The 21,013-nt window shown below is 50.4% G+C and overlaps 2 protein-coding genes across 5 annotated transcripts; one reads left to right on the forward strand and one right to left on the reverse strand.

Moving 5' to 3' along the window:
• The first annotated feature begins 4,486 nt into the window (after positions 1-4,486).
• On the forward strand, positions 4,487-8,047 carry csdc2a (cold shock domain containing C2, RNA binding a). Of its 4 annotated transcripts, none has more exons than XM_042345067.1 (4): positions 4,487-4,686; positions 6,408-6,614; positions 7,216-7,338; positions 7,885-8,047. In XM_042345067.1, exons 2-4 carry the CDS (start codon positions 6,439-6,441, stop codon positions 8,045-8,047), a joined length of 462 nt encoding a protein of 153 aa, XP_042201001.1. In that variant the 5' UTR covers positions 4,487-4,686; positions 6,408-6,438. The 4 variants fall into 4 exon arrangements, with proteins under 4 accessions (XP_042201001.1, XP_042201002.1, XP_042201000.1 ...); XM_042345068.1 differs by having other exon boundaries at positions 4,487-4,611; XM_042345066.1 differs by lacking the exon at positions 4,487-4,686 and adding an exon at positions 4,892-4,941.
• Positions 8,048-10,695: 2,648 nt separating this feature from the next.
• LOC103189228 (phosphomannomutase 1) lies at positions 10,696-15,746 on the reverse strand. Its single transcript, XM_042345069.1, is given in 9 exon segments — positions 10,696-11,073; positions 11,612-11,727; positions 12,170-12,245; positions 12,538-12,637; positions 12,893-12,984; positions 13,357-13,394; positions 13,397-13,432; positions 13,934-14,051; positions 15,424-15,746. Coding segments are annotated over 9 exon segments (753 nt in total). The 5' UTR covers positions 15,499-15,746; the 3' UTR covers positions 10,696-10,971.
• Positions 15,747-21,013: the final 5,267 nt, after the last annotated feature.

Consider the following 21,013-nt stretch of genomic DNA (forward strand, 5'->3'; position numbering starts at 1 on the left):
CATAGTCAGTCACACAGACTATATATATACACACACACACCACCCCCAGAGACACCCCCCACACACACACACAGTGACCCACACAGTGACCCCCACACACACACACACAGACCCACACAGTGACCCCACACAGTCACCCCACACAGTGACCCCACACAGTGACCCCACACAGTCACCCCACACAGTGACCCCACACAGTGACCCCACACAGTGACCCCCACACACACACACACAGACCCACACAGTGACCCACACATTACCAGTCAGTGCTGAGGGGGGGGGGGGGGGGGGGAGAGTGGCCCCTCAGGCTGCCTGGGGGGGCGGGTGTAGGTCAGGGGTGGGGGTGTGTATCAGGGGGGGGGGTGTGGATGGGGTTCAGGGGGTGGGGGGTGTGGGTGGGGGTGGGGTGTATCAGGGGGTGGGGGTCAGGGGGTGGGGGTCTGGGGTCGCGTCTCCTCTCCAAACCTTCCCCCCACTCCCTCTCACGCGTTCCCGCCTCTCCTATGCGCTCACTTTACGGCGGGAGGGCAAAACCGCCACTTTACGGCAGAAGGGGGACGTTTTACCACAGTTTGCGACAGGTTCACAGCCTTTAAAGGTATATCGCAATAACAATAATGATAACTAATAATAATAACACCAATAATAATAATAATAGTAATAACAATAATAATACCAATAATGATAATAATAATAGTAATAACAATAATAATAACAATAATGATAATAATAATAATAATAACAATAATAATAACAATAATAATAATAATAATAATAACAATAATAATAACAATAATGATAATAATAATAATAGTAACAATAATAATAACAATAATGATAATAATAACAATAATAACAATAATAACAATAATAACAATAATAATAACAATTATAATAACAACAATAACAACGATAATAACAACAACAACAACAAAAACATAACAACAACAATAATAACAACAATAATAACAACAATAACAATGATAACAACAACAATAATAATAATCTTTGCAGTGGATGCAGCACCGTGTCACGGTGTTGAGAGGTCTCAAAGCGCTTCAGAGGATACAGTGTAATGCGAATTGACAGTGTATTTTTTGGGGGCGAAGTGCGGATTACGCACAGTGACATCCTCACAAACAGTCTCAACGCCGTACTGCGGCACTACACCAAATGCAAGTCGGGATTGTCACAACAACAACAACAACAACAACAAAATCCCCTTTCTTTCGCGCCCTTTCGTGTCGGGAGGAACGCGAAATAGGAACCCGGTTGTCAGTCGATCGGCGCACCTCGTTTCCGGGGGGGTGGGCGGGGGGGGGGGGGAAACAATTCTTTAATAAAAAAAAGATGCGGTCACTTCAATCCCCGCCTGTTTGTGGGGAACGCCGCCGTGCGCCATCGGCCGCCGCGTTTTGCCCGCAACGTACCGCGGTCCCTTCGCTTTGCGGAGTATCCTGTGAAGCGCTGTGAGGCGTCTCGAAGACGTGATAAGGCGCTGTATCAAACGCCAGGATTATTATTATTATTATTAATATTAATATTATTATTATCATCACATTGATGGAGTCCTGTAGCTCAGTGGTTAGAGCACTCGCTTTGCAAGTGAGAGACCTGAGTTCAATTCCAGGCAGAGGGCGAAACCTTGGGCAAGTTTCCTTACTCCACACAGAGCCTAATAATAATCCCTCCAAAACCAAAACAATAATAAATTGGTCATTTTCAATCTACGACTGTTTGTGGGACATTGCAGTGCGCAATTGGCTGCCGCGTTCGCCCACAAATATACAGTCAATTCACTTTACAGTGTGTTCTGTGAAGCGCTTTGGGACGTCCTCCCGACGTGAAAAGCGCTATATCAAATGCAAGGATTATTATTATTATTGAAGGGTTCGCCTGGACTGTGAGCTCAAAGTCCTAACGCGGGACTCGAACTCGAGAGTGATCTGCTGCTCCCCTGTGGCAGGATTAAGGACTCCATAGCTTGACGTTTCAGAGTGGACCTCTCGCCCATCGCTTCAACCATGCGCTTGGCGGAGACGCAGCAAAAAAAGAGGGGAGGGGAGAGGGAGGGGAAAGGGAGAGAGAGAGAGAGAGAGAGAGAGAGGGGGGGGGGAGGAATACCTTAAAATGAGGAACATGAGTCTTTGCGTTCGCTTACAGCGCCTTTCACGTCGAGAGGACATCTCAAATTGTACTTGAAGCGCATTTATTGTCTGCGTGTGGTGTAGGCGAACAAAGCGGCCGATAACATCACGTGAACGGGGCGGGAGTGGGTGCCAAGTTTTATCTGGGGGGTGGGGGGGGGTGTGGGGGTTGGGGGTGGATGGTCAGCCAGAACACCAGAGAGAGAGAGAGAGAGAGAAAGAGAGTGAAACTCTCTTCTCTTTTCGAACAGCGGGATCTTCCCCAGTACTGCATCGGAGCGCCGTCCTCGACGACATCAAGTCAACGTCCCCAACGGGGCAGGGAGAGGGGTTGGGGGAGCGTCAGCGGGAGGGAACTGAACCAGCAAACCTTCCGATTCGGAGGCAAGAGCCAAGCCGACGCACAAAAGACGCACCAAACAAATGAGTAGGCATTGGCTGCCATGGAGCCGATTTTGGGACGAAAGGGGAAGTATTTTCACACGCAGAAGCCCTGCTGAGGATTTACTCACCCCGCAAAAAACAGCAACGAACCTGGCTCCCTGACAGAGCAACGCGCAACAGCGCAGGAAGCCGCCATTCACCCTGCATACAATTCCACCCTCGCGCCACTCTCACATCCTGCGAGGCATCGCAACGACGTGATAAGACGCTGTATCGGGGATTATTACCGGCTGTCGCCAGTGTTTCTACTCCGCACGATCCCTCACCCTTCCGACTCCCCTCTCTCCTAATACCCCTTGAGGTGCGAGACGAAAAGATAGGTCACCCGCAAAATACACGGTCTCTACACTTCGTGGTGTATTCTGTGACAGCGCTCTGAGACGTCTCAACGACGGGACCAGGCCCTGTATCAAACGCTAGGGTTATTTTAGGTCTCAATATAATAATAATAATAATCCTCGCGTTTGATAGTGCGCGTTACTAAGTTGTGGAGACGTCTTAAAGCGCTTCCCTGGGTTTTACTGCGAAGTGGTGTGACTGTGTATTTGTGGGCGAACACAGCGTCCAGCTTGTGCACAGCAACGCCCCACAAACAGCCGTGAAGTGAACGATTTTATTTGGGGCCAGGACACAGGGACAGAGAGAGAGAGAGAGAATCCCCCTTCTTTTAAATTGGGCTTCAAATGAGGGGGTGGGGGGGAAGCAGAGAGACACTGGGATTGAGTTCCAGAGAGCGGGGGGGTGGAGTGGCTGAAAGCTCGCTCGCTTATGGTGGGGCGGAACGAGTGGGGGATGCGAAACAGGATGGTGGGAGTTGGTCGGGCGATTTAGAGAAACAGGCTATAGTGGCGCAGACGTACACCCAATGGAGGAAACTTCCTCCTTCTCGCCAGAAAGTTTGTCACTTTCCCCTAAACAGTTCCTCTACAAGTGACCATCTAAAAATTCCCCTTCAACACTCCCTCCACCTCCTCTGTTCGCGGGGATTTGCCGAGCAGCTGAAAACGCGCAGATACAAAGCGCTTGAATTCCCTTCTCTCGTCCAACAGATCGTTGACGCCCGCCCGAAAGGCCACGGCTGCGGTCCGAAGCACGGCGTCTCCATCAATGCGACGCTCCCCCCACACCCGGGCACAGCGCTGGAGTTTCAGCCGGGACTGTGAGCTCTGAGCCCCTCAGGTCCCAGAGTCCTTGCCCCTCTGCAACTCTTGTCCTAACTCTTGTTAGGCTACACCTAACGGTTATCGCGCTCGCCAGCGAGCGAGGGGGGAAATCGGGTTCGATTCCCGGGCAAGTCGGGTCGAAACTTCCTCCTTCTCCCCACCACCCCAGACACACAGTCAACCCACTTTAATAATAATAACAATAATACTGTAATATACTTTACAGCATATCCCGTGGGGGGGCTTTGAGACGTCTCGACGACATGAGATCAAATGCAAACATTATTATTATTATTATGATGATTATAATTATTTATTAGCTTGCCTGCTCGAGGCTGGTTATAATAATAATAATAATCCGCGCATTTGATACAGCGCTTTTCACGTCTTCTCGACGTCCCAAAGCGCTTCACAGAATATACGGTAAAGTGAAAAATTGACCGCATCTTTGCGGGCGAAACGCGGCAGCCGATTGCGCACAGCGGCGTCTGTCCCACGGGCACAGCCGTGGATTGAAAACGACCAGTTTATTATTTTTTTGGGAGGGATTATCATTAGGCGGGTGGAGGGAGGAAACTTGCCCGAGGTTGTCGCCCTGTGACCTGCCTGGAATTGAGCTCGGGGTCTCTCGCTGGCGAAGGACTCCACCTGAGCTCCAGGACTCCCAACGGCTGTTGGGACTGATGTCCCCTTTAAGGGTTGTGTCTGTGCGGCTCTGCTCCTGCCCTGGCACGACGGCGCACATGATCTCTTTCAGCTGCGACGACGTCACAAAGAAGGGTGCAGTTGCGGTCTGTCAGTTTACAGAGGAAAATATTTCACATCAGTAGAAGCAGCAGCTGTTCCCACACACACAGGTAGGAAGGAGAGGAGCGGAGAGGCTGAGCTGTTCTTTGCCGGCCAGCGTCGCTGACGGAAGACAACACACAGGGGTAGCTGTTATTATCGCACACATCTCTCTCTCTCTCTCCCTCTCCCTCTCTCGATTCTTTCTCTCTTTCTGCGAGAGCGAGAGATAATAATAATGATGATTTGATGACTTGCATTTGAATGTGTTGTCACGTCTTCGAAGACGTCTGAAAGATATGAAATTGGCTAATGCCCTCTTACAAAGGGAAGAGTGTGTGTGTGTGTGTGTGTGTGGGGGGAGACGGGGACCTCATACAATGCTATTGTACGATGTGTGTGTAAGTATGTGATGCTCTCTCTCTCTCTCTCTCTCTCCTTCATGGCTGTTCTCTTTCTCTCTCTCCTCTCTCTCTCCTCTTTCTGTCTCCATCTCTTTGCTCTTTACCTCCCCTAAGGTTTCTTTTTTTCCCGTGGTGTCTCTCTCTCTCTCTCTCTCTCTCCCTCCCTTTCTCGCTCTCGCTCGGTGCAAAAAAAAAGAGAAAACCCACCCCAAAATCATTTTGCATTTGGTTTGAATAATTTAGGTTTTTTTTTTCTTTGACGTTTTGGGTTTGATTGAAGGTGGAGGGTGTGTGTGTTGTGTGTGTGTGTGGGAGGTGGAGTGGAATGGTCGGGTGTAATTCCCCCTCCATCTAGCACCCCTCCCGTCCCCCCCGTCCCCCGTCCCCCCCCACCCTCTCCTCAGGCTTTCTCAATGCTGCTAGAACCAGATGTTGGGGGTGGTGGTGGGAAGCTATTTATAGATGTTTGGGGCGGGCGGTGGGGAGGGGGGGGGGGTTTGCTGGAGCTGTATGGCCAGATATTGGGGTGGTGGAGAGGGCATATAACCAGATGTTGGGGTAATAATCCCTTCAAAATAACAACAACAATAATGTGGTCACACAATCCCTACGATCGTTTGCGGGGCACTGTTGTTTTTCGCCCCCCCCCAATCCCACCCCCACCCAAACATACATATAGTCGTACACTTGACAGTATATTCTGTGAAGCGCTCTGAAACGCCTCGAAGAGGCGATGAGGCAACGTATCAAATGCAAATGCAAAGATTATGCAAGGATGCTGCATTGCCGGACGTTGAGGTGAGGGAGGAGCTGAATGGCCAGATGTTGGGGGTAAGGTGGGGGGGGGGGCTGCTGTATAGCCAGATGTTGAGGTGGTGGCGGAGGCTGCTACATTGCCAGGTGTTAGAGTGAGTGGGGGCTGCTGGTTTGGAACCAGATGTTGAGGGGAGCAGGAGTTGAACGGCTGGATGTTGGAGCTGTTTAACCCACGATGTTTAATCCACGACTCTTTGTGGGACAGTTTATTATTAAATGCAAGAATTATTATTGTTATTATTATTATTATGAAGGACGGTGCCTCTTACAATGCAGCGCTGCCCCAGCACGGCACTGAAACGCCAGCCTGTACTGTGAGCTCAAAGTCCCTGACGTCGGGGAACGAGTGGGACACCGCTGTGTGCAATCGGCTGCCGTGTTTCTCCCACACAATGTACGACTGTCAATTCACTTTACGGTGTATCCCGCGAAGCGCTTTGAGACGTCTCGCAGACGCTACGCAAAGCGCTAAGGTGATAAAGTGCTTTATTAAATGCAAGGTTTATTATTATTATTACTATTATTAAATTGAAGCCACAACCTTTTGACTGAACGGATCGCTGACTTGACTGTTGAACATGAATTTATTTATAAATTATATTTATGAATTTATCCCTCTTCTCTCTCCCTCTCCCTCTCTCTCGCAGACATACTGCAGCCGGGAGTCACACAGACGATATGTCATCAGATCAGGCAGAGCCCCCCCTCTCCCAGCAGCTCCGCTCCCCCCGCTCCCCCGTCCTGCCGTCCCTCTTCTACCCCCACGAGGGTGGAAGGAGCTGGGAGCGCGGGGGCATAGTCCCTGGTGACCTGCCCAGCCCCCTCCCCACCAAACGCACCCGCACCTACTCTGCGTAAGTATAATAACCCTTGCCTTTGACGCAGCGCCTTAACACATCGTCGAGGCTTCTCAAAGCGATTCACAGAATATACTGTACAAAATGACATTTGTATAGAGCCTTTCACGTCGGGAGGACGTCCCAAGGGTCTGGATGGACAGTCGGGGTGTGGTGTGAGAGTTGGAGTGAGGGAAGGTGGAGGGCAGGGAGGGTAGGGGGTAGGAGGGTGGCCAAAGGCACGGTCGAAGAGGAGGTTCTTGAGACGTGCCTTGAAGGAAGCGAGGGAGGGAGCTGGGAGGCGAAGGGACTGTGGGATGGAGTGCCAAAGGGTGGGGGCAGAGAGGCTGAAGCCCTGACCGGCGATGGTGGGGTGGGCCGGGCGGGGATATGGAGCAGGGCACAGCGTGCTGAGTGGAGGGAGTGCAGGGATTAGCCGGTCACAGAGGTAGGAAGTGGAGGCAAATGTAACGTTGAGTGACTGTGTGTTTTGTGGACGAAACGCGGCCGCCAATCGCGCACAGCAGCGTCCCCACAAACAGTCGTGGATTCAGCGACCAAACGATTATTACTTTGGATAATGCTATGTTCTTCGGTGACGCTCTCTTTCCTCGCGCAGGGCTGCTCGAGCCACGTTGGGCCCACTGTACAAAGGGACGTGCAAATGCTTCTCCCGATCCCAGGGACACGGTTTTATTATCCCCAAGAAGGGGGGAGAGGACATTTTTGTACATATCTCTGAGTGAGTCAATCCTTCTACCTTGAATGTTCTTCTTTTTTTTAATTTTAGCCGGCCGGGTGTCCGACCCACGCAGAAACCCGTCAACGCTGTTTAAGAGTCTCCGAATCACGTTGAGAATTCCAGGATTCCCACCTGGAAATGAAAGATAATTGTCGGAATGGAACGCTCTCTCTCTCTCTCTCTCTCTCTGGAGGGATGCGTCCTGCTTAGCTAAGCATCAGGCGCATGTTTTGGCAGGAGCCAAGGCTTGGGGGGGGGGGGGGGCAGCCCAGAGGGTGCGTTGGGGAAACTGCTGAGTCTCCCGCTGCTTGTCCAACTACCGGTTAGGGCTTTGGCTTGCAGGATGAACGGGAGCTGAGAGCGAGAATTCCTCGCCTCCTTAATAATATTAATAATAATACTTTCATCCGATGCAGCGCCTCATCGAGTCTTCGAGATGTCTCAAAGTGAATTGACTGTATATTTTGTGGACGAAACCTTGATTAAAGGTTATATTCCTTCTCCTCTCTCTCTCTCTCCCTCTCTCAATACTCTCCCTCCCGCTAGCATCGAGGGCGAATATGTACCTGTGGAAGGAGACGAGGTGACGTACAAGATCTGTGCCATTCCCCCCAAGAACTTGAAGTACCAGGCGGTCGAGGTTGTGCTGACACACTTAGCTCCGGGAACAAAACACGAGACGTGGTCTGGGCAGATCATGCATTCCTGAGGCTCCGTCACCCTCTGATCACCTCTACAGGTGCCACCTTGACCTTTTGAAATATATGTACATAGTTAGCGGACAGAGAGAGAGAGAGAGAGAGAGGGAGAGAGAGGTGTTTTTTTCTGTGAAGTGTATTTTTTTTCCGTTTGTTATCGCCGTAAAACTGTTATGGTTTTTTTTTCCACTAATACGATTGTATAAAAGTAGCTTTGAGTTTCTAATGAGTCGGTGAGTGAGAAAGGGTGTGTGTGTGTGTGTGTTGGTCGGGATGGGAGTGGGGAGGGAGGGGGGGGGGGCGAGAGAGGGGAGGGAGGGTGTGTGTGTTTGTGTGTGGGGAGAGGAGGTTACTGAGGTTGCATTGGGGGGCGAGAGAGAAAAAAGGCAGGAGCGTAGAGGGTGTGCGTGTTTGTGTCTGGGGTGCGTGGAGGGCGGGTTAGGGTAAGAGGGAGGGGTGCAGAGGGGTGATGAGGGGTGGGGAGAAGGTGAGAAAGAAAAGGGGTGGGGGTGGGAGACACGTGGTCGTTTCTGTGCTGTTTTCTTTCAGACCCCGACCCCGCCACGTCATGTAACGGGATTTCACACTGTTAAAAAGTCTTTAGGTTGAATGTGCTCTGACTGCCAATAAAATATGCTGTCTTAACCTTCGATGGTGTCAATCACCTTGTCTGTTCCCCGGGCACTGGGGATGGGGGGGTTTGGGGGGACGCCTTGTTGTTGCTTTCTCTCTCCCTCCCTCCCTCCCTCCCTCCCTCCCTCCCTCTCTTTCTCTGTCTGCGATGTACTGCGAAGAGAGGTTCCGGGAAGGATGAGATCAAATGGGTCGAAGGACCTTTCCCACCCCTCAGGATCTTATCCGATTCCCTGTCAACAACAACCGCACCTTCCAACAACCCACAGCGCCCCTCATACGGGGTAACGTCTCGGAGCTCTGCCGGTCCGTCTGACTATCACTGACTATCTCACTGGCTCTCTGTCTCACTGACTGACTGACTGTCTCTTTGTCTGTCTGACTCACTCACCTCTCACTGACTGTCTGGGACACGGGAACCTAGAAACAGGAGGAGGCCATTCAACCCCTCCAGCCTGCTCCGCCATTCTATTAGATTATGGCCGATCTGTAGCTTGACTCCCAATTATCCGCCTTTGGCCCCCGAGTCTGTCTGTCTGGCAGACACACTTGCATCGCTAGAGGTGCTACACCTAGTCCCAGGTGGAATTTCATCCCAGATGGCCCCCATCACAGGATCTTTCTCGCTCACACTCACTTACACACACACACTCTCGGACACACTCACACACACACACTCTCACACGTGCGCACTCTCACACTCACAAATCTCTCTGAAGGTGACTTTACTCTCTTGTACATCAAGTGTACGTGCGCGCGCGCGCGTGTGCGCGCGTGTGCGTGTCTGTGCGCGCGCGGGTGTCTGTAGAAAAAGAAAAAGGGGGTCATTGTATTATTAATAATCTGTGCTGGTGGTTTCCACGGCGATGTGTGCATTCTGGAAACCCTCCCCGCTGCCTTTGTGGGGCAAAATTAATTCACGGCTCGCTCGGTCCGCAGGACACTGGTCTGCTTGTCGGGCAGCCGGTTGAATTAAAGAGTCCAGGGGCTGCGTTGAATTAAAGGCCCTGGGATCAATCCAAAAGGGGCTGCGCGGATTGAAATCCTCGAGCCTCATTAGTGCTCCAGTCAGGTCGCTCCTAAAGACTGCAGCGTTTTATTCTCATTGAAGAGGGGGTGGTGGTCACCTTGGGGGGGGGGGGGGGGGTTGGTGAACTGGCTCCGGAGTGACGTGTTTGGCAAAGGAATGCTGGAATCGAGCCAGCCCTCTGTGGCGGTCTCTCTCTCTCTCTCTCTCTCTCTCTCTCGGGAGTCCCGAGCCAAAGCCCTGACGGAGAGGGTGGTCCCAGCTGGACAAGCAGCTTGCAAGCTTTTGCCAGACACCCGCTCTCAACGGGCAAGCTATGTGGTTTAACTCCAGCGGTCAGCCCCAACGCACACTCGAAGCTTGCCTCTGCACAACTGCCTTCCCCCTCACCGCCCTCCCGCCTTTACTCTAACTAATGCAATCCTGCAGCATGTCCCCTGGCCCCTTCGCTTCCCTCACCCCCCAGCCTCTGGAGTTCCCTGCCTTGCCTACCCCCAACCACCCCCACCTCACACTTCACCACCATGTCCATGGTTCCCATCTCGGCGTCCGATCACGCCGTTGTGAAGCGCTGTGAGACTCGGCACGTTCCCGAGTAAGTCAGACGCCCGGACGACGAAAAAAAAACAACTTCCATCACAGTTCAAATGATTACCGTGGTAATATAATAACCTTGCATAACATACAGCACCTTATCACAGCATCAGGATGTCTCTAAGTGCTACTGTAAAGTGGAGCGACTGTGTATTTTGTGGGCGAAACGCGGCAGCACAATTTGCGCACAGCAGCGTCCCCGCAAACAGCCATGTAAACGACAACCAATTTTATTTGGGGGGGGAATTGTTGTCCAGGACACTGGGGCAGAGAGAGAGAGAGAGAGGAACTCCCTTCTCCTTTCGAATAGCACCACGAGAGATCTTTAACGTCCACCTGAAACAGGCACAGACGGGGAGCTCGGTTTAACGTCTCATCCGAAGGACGGTGGGGGGCTTGAACCCACAAATCTTCTGACTCGGAGGCGTGAGAGACTGAGCCAGGCTGACACGCGCAATTTACCTGAGAGGCTACGTGAATGGAGCAGAAGTGGGGGAAGTGGGGAGCGGGGGTGGGAGGGGGTTTGTGTCTGTGCATAATCCAGGGCTCGCGTACCTCCGCCCCACTCGGAGGTGGGGGTGGGGGGGTGGGGGGGAACCTGTTCATTAGCCCGACCGGCGGTCAGTCTCGCTTTCTCTTCGATTCCACCATTGAGCTTTCGACCAGTCGGTGGCCACCGGCTCAGTTGAAGAGCTCCTTGCACAGTCTGACTGTGTCCTCGGGAGACGCCACCGTGTGCCCGATTGTCCTCGGGTCCTGGAAGATCTCGTGGTCATTGCCGCCCTGCGCCAAAGGCACACAGTCAACCCGGAGAAAGGCTTTCGGGACGCACCAAAGATTCACAACTCGACGTGGATTTGCACGGGACTGTGCAGCACGGAAATGGGCCACTTGGCTCAGTCCGTGCCGGTGTTTATACTCCACACATTAACAATATTAATAATAATATAACCCCTGCCGTATCGCGCCGTTGAGACGTCACAAAGCGCTTCACAGAATATACTGCGAAGGCAACTGACTGCGCAAGTCTCTCCCCCACTCCTTACTCCCTCTCATATCCTTCTATTCCCCTCTCCTTCACGGGAAAGTCTAGCTTCCTCTTGAATATATCTGGAGTCCCTGTAGCGTAGTGGTTAGCGCACACGCCTTGCGAGCGAGAGGAGCCGTGTTCGATTGCCGGACGGGGCGAAACGTTGGGCGAGTTTCCCTCTGTTTACCAAGCGGTAAGTTGAAACCCGGGTGTTAGTCAATTTGCGGATTGCTTTCCAGAGGGTAATAATCCCTTCCCCGCGCCCACCACACCCCAAAAAAATCCGCTTACCGGATCTGTTTCGTTCCCGAAAAAGTGGATGGTTTTAATTCCATCTTTCTCCAGGATGTCCAGGCAGTAGCGTTTGTCCCAGCCTTCGGGAAAGACGTCGAAACTGATCATCCCTCCTGAGAAAAGCGTGGAAGGGGAAGGGAAAAAGTGAGGCGTTTTGGGGAACAGGCACACCATTCCTCACGGCCTTAGCCTGCGAGACGCTGACTGTTGGGAAACCCGGTTCACTGGTAGCTCTCTCACCTCCGAGTCAGAAGGTTGTGAGCTGTAGCGCCCAGGTCAGGGATTTTGAGCTCATTCTAGATTGACACTCCGAGACAAATACACTCACACGCGCACACATACACACACACACACACACAGCAAGAAGTACACATATACTGTAAACGCAGACACATATATGTATAAGCAGATCAGAATTTGCTACCATCCTGGCAGTCGTTTGCACGTGTCATGTCCCAAGCTATATATTGTATACTAATACACACCAACACACGCACTCACAAGCTTACACGTGCGTACACACGCACGCAAGCACGCAAATACTTCCTCACGTGCCTTTCGTGAACTTCAGTCCTTTGCCGGCAAACTCCTTCTGCAGAGCTGCCACGAAATTCTCTCGTATTTTTTCCTTCTGTTTTAAGAGAAAGATCGTAGAGAGAAGGGAGGAGACCGCACAGAGAGAGAGAGAGAGGGAGAGAGAGAGGAGATAATCATAAATAATATCAATGTCTTGAGGGGACAGTGGGATCCTTGCATTTGACATTGCGCCTGATCCCGCAGTCGAGACTTCTTTTGCGGTTCAAACGCGGCAGCCGCCGATTTGCGCACAGCAGCGTCCCGCAAACAGTGATAGAGTGAACGACCAATTTTATTTTGGGTGGCGGGGGGGCGGGAGGTGGGGGGAGTTATCCTTCCACTCTTACCTTGTCCGTCTCGGAAAATTCGATGCGTTCTTCCAGGCTACAGCTCCGGCCTACGGGGGAGATATTCAACATTCCATTCCGAAATTCAATGAAGGTTCCCCTGGAACAGAAGGAGGTGGGACAGTGGGTGTAAGCGCCGGGGGGGTGGGTGGGGTGGGGGGGTGCGGGGGTGCATTGACGGAGGGAGGCACCATCCTTCGGACGAGATGTTGAACCTTGTTCCCCGTCTGCCTGTTCAGATCCGATGGCGCTATTCGAAAAGAGGAGTTTCTCTCTCTCTCTCTCCTCTCTCGCCTCGAAGACGTGATACAGCGCCATATAAAATACAAAGGATTATTACTAATATTATTATTACCGCTTCCTGGGCAGTTTGATCAGAGCCATGTAGCGGAGACAGAAGTTGATGAGGTCCTGCAGCAACTCTTCACCCAAGCAGTTCTGGATGGCCTGAGGGCAGAGGGAGGGAGGGAGGTTGTTCTGGTTAGAATAGCGGACAAAAACCCATGTAACAAACACAAAGAAACATCATAATAATAATAATAATAATAATAATCCCCTTGCATTTGATTCAGCGCCTTATCACGTCTTTGCGACGTCTCAAAGAGTTTCACAGAATGCACTGTAAAGTGAATCAACTGTGTATTTTGTGGTCGAAACAACAACGTCCTTCCGCCATCCACCCCTCCTCTCTCTCCTCTCCACACTCTCTCTCTCCCCACACCCCCCACACACCCCCCCCCCAGTCAACCACGCAAATCAACAGCGCGATAAGGCCCTATATCAAATGGAAGGATTATTATTTAGTGTACATGGACTTACCTCCTTTGCGATAAACATACCATCTCGATACTGGACTGTCCGTTTTCAGCGAAGACGTAATCAAATTTTTGAATGACTGGAACAGAGACGAGATGCAAATAATGATAATAATTGGTATATAACAATAATAATAATAATGGACAAGAATCATCGCCCCCACACCTCGCACAAGTCAGACGGCCAATGGTTTCTTGAGCGAGAGCGAGGAAAATAATAATAATCCTTGCATTTGATATAGCGCCTTATCACATCGTTGAGACATCTCAAAGCGCTTCACATAATATACTGTAAACTGGATTGACTATAATAGCTTTGTGGGCGAAACGCGGCAGCCAATTGCGCACAGCAGTGTCCCACAAACATTCATGGATCGAGCCACCAATTATTTTTTAAAAAATCTTTTTTTGGAAGGGAATAATAATAATAATAATTTCACGGAGGATGGGAGAAAGGAGGAAGAATGGGAGAATATTATGAAGGCTTGGGAGGGCCCAGGGTGTGCGTTGGGGTAACTGCTGGAGTCTAACCCGCTAGCATCCTCTTCATTAAAGGTCCCCCAAACCCGAGCTGTCCTTACCTTCCTCTCCGTCTCCTAGTTGCTCTGCGATCTTGGAGTAATCTGAACCACCGACCACACCAATCTTCACCTTCTTTCTCAGCCCCTGGAAAAACTCATCCAGTTCTGGTGCTATTTTCTGCGTGTACACGAGGGGCGGAGGGTGAGGGCAGAGACAGAGTGAGAAAAAGTGTCTGATGATTTCACGGAGGGTGGGAGAAAGGAGGGAGATGGAGAGAAGGGAAGGATAGTAAAAGTAATCCTCGAATCACATATAGCGCTTTATCACATCATCGAGACGTCTCAAAGCGCTTCACAGAATATACTGTAAAGTGAATTGACTGTGTATTTTGTGGGTGAAACGCGGCAGCCAATTGCGCCACAGCAGCGTCCCCACAAACAGCCGTGGATTCAGCGACCAAATTATTTCTTTATTCATTTTTTTGAAAGGATTAATACCCCTGGAAAGTGATCCATCAATCGACTAACCGCCGGGTTCCTACTTACTACTGGGTAAACAGAGGCGTGTGTGTGTGTGTGGAGTAAGGAAACTTGCCTATGGTTTTGCCCTGCCCGGGAATTCAACCCGAGTCCTCGCGCTTTCGAGGCGAGGGATCTAACGGGACTCCACACAGTCACTCTTCTTGTGACTAAACATGTTATAAAGTACTTCTTCGCAGAGGGAAGGAGCTAACAGCCGGAATCTGTGTGACCGGGAAAAGGGTCATTTGAGAAACAGCTGCAATGGGAGGATAGTAGGATGAGTGTTCTTAAAGGAACCCTATATTAATGAGTTAAAGATTCAGCGTAGAGTTAAATCAATTTACCATTACTGAAGGACACAGTGCTTTTACCCACTGTCCCCTCAAGACACTGACTAATTGCATTGTACAAGTAATGTCTCGGATGAGACGTTACCCTGTTCGAGTGGACGTAAAGATCTCCCGCGGCGCTATTTGAAAAGCGAAAGGCTTCACAGAAAATTGACGGTGTATTTTGAGGGGCGAAACATGGCAGCCAACTGCGCTGCAGCAGTGTCCCACAAACAGTCGTGGATTGAGTGACCCAAATTTCTTTCGAAGGGATTATTATACCCGGGAACAATCCGTCGATCGATTAACAACCGTATTCCATTCGGTCGGTAACAGAGGCGCGCGCGCGGGTGGGTGGGTTGAGGAAACTTGCTTAAGGTTTTGCCCTGCTCGGGAATCAAACCCGGGTCCTCTCGCTTGTGAAGCGAGCGCTCTAACCACCTCTGTATAATCAGCTGAGTGACCTTAGCGTGTGAAACACACTCTTCTTGTTTTGACTCTCCTTGACAAGGGGATAGCGTGTAGGTCAGAATTAAACTTAGCTCAGCTCCTAACATCTGAATCAACAGTGGGGAGGGGGGGGGGGGGAAGGCTCAAGTGAGCCTTACACCGCATTGTGCATAACACATACACATACACGCACGCACACAGACTTGACAGGTATGACCTTGTCACAATAACCTCTCAAGCTTACCTTACCTGTCTGGCTGGGGTGAGAGTTCCATCCACATCAAAGAGGCAGAGGGTGTGTGGCTCTCGAACGGATTCATCCATCTGCTTTGTCACTTCTTCTCTCCTTTTCTTAATTCTTTGCCTAGTTTGAATTTGATTTCTCGGCTCTGGGCGCGCGCGTGTGTGTGTGTGTGTGTGTGTGTGTGTGTGGGTATGTGTCAGTGGGTGGGGGAGCAGGGAGGAACTTGCGAAACTGACACACAATTGACGCCAGTGATCACATGCCAAGGGGAAGTGGATTTATACACGTACAACAGAGAGAGAGACACACACATACACACACACAGACACGGCTAGAAATGCACACACACACACGCGCGCTCGCACAGGCAGAGACAAACACACAGACGCACAGATAGAGAGAGAGAGAGACAGAGAAAGAAACACAAACACAGATACACACACCAGAAACACGCACACGCGCACGCACACACAGGGAGGGAGATAGCTGATATTAACACGCTAATTCCAATTCTGCAGACACTGCACATCTGCAAGGAAGGAGGGAGGGAGGGAGGGAGCGAGGGAGGGAGAGAGAGGGAGGCAGTCTCTGTAAAGGAAGTCAGAATCGACCAGGGAAGCAGGAGGGAAGATTTAAGCGCTGGCAAGCAATCGATCGTTTCACAGAGCCTGGAGCAACACAACACCACACAGCTCAGCGATTGTCAGATAGAGATTAAGTCTTAAATAATCTCGTAAGGTCACCTCCCACCACCACCACCCCCGCCTGGGCTCGGGGGTCAGACTCCGGCACTGCTAAGCGCTCCGGGAGTCTACGCCGTACAAAGGGCGCTATATTAGATGCAAGTCTTCGCCCACAAATACAGTCAATTCACTTTACAGTGTGTTCTGTGAAGCGCTTTGGGACGTCCTCCCGACGTGAAAAGCGCTATATCAAATGCAAGGATTATTATTATTATTATTATTTGTCGTTGATCTCGATCCCCCTCCCCCAAACGCTCCGACAGTAATAATCCTTGCATTCGACATAGCGCCTGGACACGTCGTCAACACAGGATACGCCGTAAAGCGCAGTGACTTTATTTTGCGAGGGAAACACGACAGCTGATTGCGCACAGCAGCGTCCCACAAAGCAGTCGTGGAACGAGCGACCGATTTTATTCGGGGGTGGGGTGGGGTGGGGGGTGTGTGTTGTTGTCCAGGATTCCGGTCGAGACATTACAGATGCGGTATCAAATACAAAGATTATTTAAGTTATATTTTCAAGCCCTCTCTAATTCCTTCCCTCCCTATCTCGCTCAGGGTCAGGCTCCGCCATTCCACTCCCCGAGACGCTGCCCTGCCTGAAGGCGCATTGTACGAGCGCAAATTGTTGCTGTTAAAAACTCCTCACGAGCTCGAATTCCCGGACAGGGGGACAGTGGCCGTGGCTTAATAAAAGAACTCTTTACTGGCGATTCTGAAAACTTCAGCCCTGCTCACATCCCGCTCCTCTACCCGAGCCCTTCCCTCAGCCGGCTCCGGTTTTCTGTACATTCATCGTCCCGTCCGTCGATTCCAACCAACACGTCCCCAAAACGTGCGAGTCCCTGTCTCAATTCCTCCGTCTTAACCCCTCCTTTGCCTGCCTTCAGGTCGTACCCGAACGTCTTCCACCTTGCGTGAAGTCAGCTCCATTCCCTCCCAACTCCGCTCCGAGTCCCTGCCCTGCCTGAAGGGCGCCGTGAGGAACCCAAGTCGTTTCCGTAAAAAAAAAAAAACTCTTGGCAAACTCGATTTGTCCGGAATGCCGTTCGGGACATAAGGCACGGGGGGGGGGTGGGGGGGGTAAGCAAGTCTTTAATAAAACTCTTTATTGGCGATTCTGAAAACGTACACGGACACATTGAACAAAAACAAAATCCGTACAAGACAAACGAGGTCGATTTCTGTGCAAAAGAACAAAATACAGGAACAGAAACAAAAATGATATACGTTGGACCTGCACTGTTGGTGCCGGTGGAAAAACTCGTGCCTTAAACCCAAAAACGAGGACTTTCCTTGTTAGGTTGAATTCAAGACTGCGCTGTTTGCTTTTCGATGAGTCTGATACCCTGATGTTATCTGTGCTTTCACAGTGAAAAGCAAGTAAAATATTGGGGGAGGTGGGGGTGGGGGGAGCAGAGTTTCCTCAGTCAGGCTTGGATGTAAAGGGGGGGGGGGTATGCATGTTTTTAATGCGGCGTGGGAAGGGGGGAGACTTAATGTCATTTCTCACCCTGCCCTCCCTCACCCCTCCATTAGGATGCAAGCTCCCTCCCCTCTCCGCCTGGCTCAGGAGCCGGAATACCGAGACCGCCACAGAGGGCTGACTCAATTCCGACACTCCATCGCCAAGCATGTCAACTTGGAGTCAGTTTAGGGTGGTTTTAGGGGAGAAAACAGGCAAAAAAAAAAAAGAGACGACTGGAAGACAATTCATGACTGAGCAGTCACAAGGTCAAAGGGTTGTGCAACACAGAGAATGATGAGGAAAACAAGCATTCCAGACACACCTCACGTGTACCTGGGTCTCAGAGATTAAAGTTCACTTCTACATACCTGACCTTCCGTACCTGTAAACCTGAGTCTGCGGCATCGCAATCTTGCAGCAAACACCCAGCAGTCGCAGACTCACTGACTCTAATCAGCTCTTGGGCTTCGCTGCTATAAAGCCTGAACTGACTCACGTTATGCACCCAACTCGTTCCTCTTTCTCAATGGAAAGAGAGAACCAAGGAAGGATTCAGCCGGATTCGAATGGATTTCCTTGGGAGCTTGCGTGGCAGGCAGCGATTCGTAGTCAGATACAACAAGGTCATTACAATAAACCTTATGGGGAAGAAAGAGAGAAGTTTCCTTTCCCTGTCCGGGTGCTTGGAATGTGATATTCTCTGCCACAAATAATCCTAGTAAACCTTAACACCCTTGATGTGGCGCCTTGTCACCTCATTGAGAAAGCGCTTCACGGAGCTTCCATCTCATTTGGACGCCGCGCCCTGCGGCGTTACAATAATAATAATAATCCTTGCATTTGATATAGCGCTTTTCACGTCGGGAGGACGTCCCAAAGCGCTTCACAGAACACACTGTCAAGTGAATTGACTGTATGTCTGTGGGCGAACGCGGCGTTCAACGAGGACTGCTGCGTGTGGAAGAAGTAAATGTTTCTGCGCTACCGACTTCAGGTGACCGCACAAGTTCTGCTAACTCACACCGGGAGGCAGCAGTTTCAGGTCGCGCAAAGCAGTGATGGAGAGGAAACGGTAGGGAGGGCATCCTGGAAGGATGGGCCCCTTCTGCACTAAGCTAATTATATTATATTATTACATAATCTTCCGATAATAATAGATAATAATCTGATAATGATCGTCAAGATTACGAAGGGTTACAACAGGATAAACAGTCACAGATCTACGCTGCTGGTAAATAAAAAAATCCTTGCATTTGATGTAGCGCCATATCACGTCTTCAAGTGCGTCTCAAAGCGCTTCGCAGAATATACTGTAAAGTGAATTGACTGTGTATTTTGCGGGCAAAACGTAACAAGAGAATGGGTGGGGGTGGTGGGGGCGAAGGGAATAAAGAGAGAACTTTCTTTTCTTTGTACAGGGGCTTGGAATGTGATATTCTACGCCACAAACAGACAAGAGAAGGTCTGGAGTATAAAAGGAGGTGCCAGCGTGCTTGAGTTATACAGAGAGCTGGTTAGACCTCAGGGGTATTTATTGTGTTCAGTTTGGGGCACCTGATCTTAAATTGGAGGGCACTTCTAGCAATGGTTCACTACGTCAATACCTGAGATGAAGTGACTTAGCTATGATAGGCAGACTATATATATAGCCAATAATAATAATCCTTTTATTTGATACAGCACCTTATCACGTCTTCGAGACGCCTCAAAGCATTTCACAGAATACATTGTAAAGTGAATTGACTGTATATTTAGTTGGCAAAACGCGGCAGCCAATTGCACACAGCTGCGTCCCACAAACAGTTGTGGATTAAGCGACCAAATTATTATTATTACTTGAATATATATATATTCCCTACAGTGGAGGAGGTTGGAAGAGGTGACTTGATTGAGGTATTTAATAATGAAAGGAACTGACGGGTTAGAACTGGTTAGAAGGATCTCTTACAGGGAAGGGGGGCGGCGGGGGAAAATGAGGCATAACCATAAAATCAGAACCAAAACAACTAAGGTCACAAAGATAATGGGTTCTGTCGATGTGGGCCACTCTGCCCAGAAAGCTGTAGAGGCGGAATCCATAGGAATGTTTAAGAGCGAGATAGACACGAGTGGATAAGAGTTACTGCGAAAGGGCAGGACGTTTTAACAGGTTCGCCAAAGAATGTGTAAATCGGTGGAACAGGCTCGACCGGCTGAATGGCCTCTGCCTACTCCTGACTCCCTATGTTCCTAAAGCACCGTTGGAGTGGAGTCGTATCGTTTTATAAAAGGGAATTAAATCAGGATTGAGGTGGAGGAAGATTAAAGAGTATGCGGGGAGGGGAAGCGAGCAGCTAAGTGGGATAAAACATAGCTGGTGAAGAGAGACGTCAGTGTAGACTTGGTTGGCCGAACGACCTATTTCTGTCTGTGCTGCAAAGTTCTTTGCACAGCAAAACAGTTCTACGGTGCGTGGACAAGGCACCAACCCCATCTCTATTCCAGATGGGAAGTGCTTTTGTCCCTGCGTTCCACCAGCAACGCACAAGAGCTACTTTCAAAGCAGTGACAAGTTCAAAAGACATCATCATCTGAATCCGCTCAGTGAGAGACAAGAGAGAGAGAGAGCTGTTGCTTTGGAAATTAATCCTGGATTTAGCAGCCGGTAAGTGAAGATAAGGGACAGAGGGAAAAGCAGCCTGGAGAGCTTGCTAGCAGCACTGGGATAATGGTGTGCGACTGATACGTTTAGCACTGCCTGAATATCAATGGTGGATAGAAACGGCATTGAACTCCCGCACCCACCCCCCACCCCCAACGTGTGCGCGTTGTCAGGCAGGGAAACGGATACAGCGGAACTATTCACACACACGAGAAAAGCAAAGAATTTAGACAATTCTCAATCTGATTTGCAACTTGCCCATCAAAACAGCATCCTTCCTGCCTTTTGCTGTGTCGTTAGGTCGGAATAAACACAATACCAGAATAAAGTACGTAAAATATTCCCGCGCGCAATAATAACCGTGGAAAGGGCGAAACAGCTATTTGTCCGCGTCAAAAGATTTAAAACACACAAGGGGTTTCCACGGAAGTTTAACAGGCGAGAATGTTTACCGATACGGGATAACAGAGAGAGAGAGAGAGAGAGAGAGCGCAAGAGAGAGAGAGCGTGCAGCAAGTCAAGTCAGCCCAGGGTCTCGGCAGACGAGCAGAGCAACTGACGTGGGCTGTGAAATGAGCTCCGGTGCGTGGAAACGGGTCACGCGCACCCCTGCCACGCCAGTCTTTGCCGCCCGCGTGTCTCTGCCACGCACGCACGCACGGAAGGAAGGCAAGGGGCAGCTTTAAAGCCACAACGAAAGAATTTGCCAGCGGAAAGTGACCGCCTGCTTCTGGAATGCAGCA

The sequence above is a fragment of the Callorhinchus milii genome, unplaced genomic scaffold (genome assembly GCF_018977255.1).
Source record: "Callorhinchus milii isolate IMCB2004 unplaced genomic scaffold, IMCB_Cmil_1.0 Scaffold31, whole genome shotgun sequence".
NCBI classification, from domain to species: domain Eukaryota; kingdom Metazoa; phylum Chordata; class Chondrichthyes; order Chimaeriformes; family Callorhinchidae; genus Callorhinchus; species Callorhinchus milii.